The 2,831-nt window shown below is 43.2% G+C and overlaps 1 protein-coding gene across 1 annotated transcript in view; it reads right to left on the reverse strand.

Moving 5' to 3' along the window:
• LOC311247829 (cytoplasmic dynein 1 intermediate chain 1-like) overlaps window positions 1–831 on the reverse strand; it is a gene marked incomplete at both ends in the record, with an annotated part of 23,626 nt that extends 22,795 nt beyond the window's left edge. Inside the window, 1 exon segment of the mRNA XM_084338823.1 lies at window positions 796–831. Coding sequence (XP_084194949.1) covers window positions 796–831 — 36 coding nt within the window.
• Window positions 832–2,831: the final 2,000 nt, after the last annotated feature.

Raw genomic sequence — 2,831 nt, forward strand, 5'->3', positions numbered from 1 at the left:
AAAATAAACTGAACTCGGCCGATAAAAATAAAAGTCTCTTGTCGTCGGCCATCAAAGAGAAGCTCTCTCAGAGGTTTATTTACATGCCAGGAGAGAGAGAGGGATAGAGAGAGAGAGAGAGGGATAGAGAGAGAGAGGGATAGAGAGAGAGAGGGATAGAGAGATAGAGAGAGAGGGACAGAGAGAGAAAGAGGGAGGGAGAGAGAGAGAGAGATCGGGAGAATGAGAAATAGAGAGATAGAGAGAGAGAGAGAGAGAGAGAGAGAGAGAGAGAGAGAGAGAGAGGAGAGAGAGAGAGAGAGAGAGAGAGAGAGAGAGGAGAGAGAGATGAGAGAGAGAGAGAGAGAGGGGGGGGGGGGAAGAGAGATCTGGATTTAAGTTTTAAACGTATTAACGCACAATGTTTGACGGTGAGAGCAGGAATATTTGGATTTTCTTTTTCTGTGATTTATGAGGAAGTTCCAGACCCTGAGAAGCCGGTATTGAATACAAAATGAAGCTGGTATAATAAGGTGAAACATATATAGAACATGAACATACCGTAGCAAGGGTTCAGAGTACAGTATGTTCACGCACAATTTATTTTACTCTAGGAATTCTAACCATATATATATATATATCTTTTAGGTTGCTGTGTGCTAGCCAAGCCACAACAAAATAAATATTTTATCTTTTATATATATATATATATAATATATATATATATATATATATATATATATATATATATATATATATATAAAGACACTGCAGTACATCCTTTTATTTAGTTTTTCCGATAACACTTTAGGAGACACAGGAGAGGGCGGTTCCTGCAGGGTAGGCGTACATGTGATTCTGCAGGAACCAGCTCTGGGTACTCTCAATCAGTTTTTTAGACTGATGACTTTTAGGGGTGTAACGGTACACAAAAACCACGGTACGGTACGTACCTCGGTTTTGAAGTCACGGTTCGGTACTGGTTTTGGGTACAGTGGGGGGGGAGTTTGGCTTTCCATGTTCCACTCAGGGGTGATGTAGTGTGCAGTAACTAATTGTACTGGTAGGGCTGTCAACGAATATTCTATATTGAAATTAATAATCGACTTTAAATAATAATTATTATATTAGATTGTGGAAAAAAAACTACCCCGGTGGGCGGTCGTTAGTGGTTAACATACCGTTGTATTCGTTCGGTACACTACACAGCCATTCGGTTCGGTACGGTACGGTACACACTGAAACGGTTCGGTACGGATACGTGCACCTTTACACCCCTAATGACTTTAGATTTTCCTGACTGATTATAATGCTTCATTATAGATAATGTTTAAAGTATTTCTGATCACTTGACCTAGAGTTGGTGTCAAACTCACAGCATTGTGAATCCATAAGTGCCTTTTAGAGGAACACGCCAACTTTTTGGGAAATTAGCTTCTTTGCCATCTACCCTGGAGTTAGACAAGCAGGTACATACCTTTTCTTCTCTGTGCATGCAGTAGGCTTAAGGCCCTCCCATAGTCCAGCAGACTGTACACAGAGCAGACTCCGCGGAGGTCCACTGGACTCTTTGAGCCTTCATAGTCGAGCGGACCTCAATTTCCTACATGTCACGCGCCAGTTTACACAATTGTCCCCACGCTGTTCAACTTCTGTCATGTCGTCGTCATCCGATGTCAAAATAAAGAGTATGTTATCTCCGTTTCCAATATTTCGATAATAAAACGGGCAGTTTTACGCACTTGAATAACAGGTATATAGGCAGCGAGATGCAATGTACCGTATAGGCTTGAGGTGGACAGCGCGTGGTGCTGAAATGACAAACACGCATTGCATGAAATAAAAGCACCAGTTTTATTTCAAATTCTATGTTATCTCCGTTTCCAATATTTCGAAATAAAACTGGCAATTTTACACAGTTCATTTAGAAAAGCCATTCAAACATCTCTCTTGGCACGGAGCGAGTGTTCAGAATAAAATGCAGATGGGCGTCACATTAAATGCAGTTCGATGTCAACCAAAACGCCGAGCAGCGTTTTGTGTGACACCAAGTCAGCGGCGCGGACGTCCGCGCGTCAGAAAATAGGAGCTTCGCACTTGGACTCTGCTTTGGGTCTGCTGTCCGCTGAGATCAAAGCTCAAAGAGTCCGCGCGGACCTCCGCGGAGTCTGCTCTGTGTACAGTCTGCTCGACTATGGGAGGGCCTTTAGGGAACAGCCGCACGTTACCCTAGCTTAGCGTCATTCACTGGAAGTAGGTGTGCCAGTGTAGCCTTGTTCCCAACAGTCACGAAATACACTCCAAATACAACTCAAAAATGTTCCTATAAACATGTTGTGACCTGTGTATTTACCACGTGGAGAAATTATAATAATAACATGATTGGACATTTCGTTTTCTAAGCAGATTATATCTTTTGCCATCACCTCAAAAGCCCCTTTTTTCAAAAAATAACAGGGCTTTCTGAGTATATATCTGCTTAGAAAATGAAAATGTCAGGTCTTATTGAACCAACGAAAAGCACTTACTGAGAAGTGCAACACTATTTGCTATCGCTAAAGTATAATGCACTCCAAGCTGAATGTCAAAAGTGTTCACTATAGTTAAACGTCAACACAAATGCAAAATCATGCCTTTCAACCGAGCCACTAATGTCCTCATGCCTTTCAACCGAGCCACTAATGTCCAGCTGTTTCAATCAAGAGGGTTTGGGTTTGACCCCGGAGCCTCTGTGGTCGTCTGGGCATCAGGCTGCCATCACGAGGCACGCTCCCCCAGACAGAGAGCTCCCACAGGGGGCTACTGGAGCCGCCAAGCCCCCCTGTCCTGCCCTGGCCTGGGTGTACAGACGC

The sequence above is a fragment of the Notolepis coatsorum genome, assembly GCF_963971535.1.
Source record: "Notolepis coatsorum genome assembly, contig: SCAFFOLD_1369, whole genome shotgun sequence".
Lineage (NCBI taxonomy): Eukaryota > Metazoa > Chordata > Actinopteri > Aulopiformes > Paralepididae > Notolepis > Notolepis coatsorum.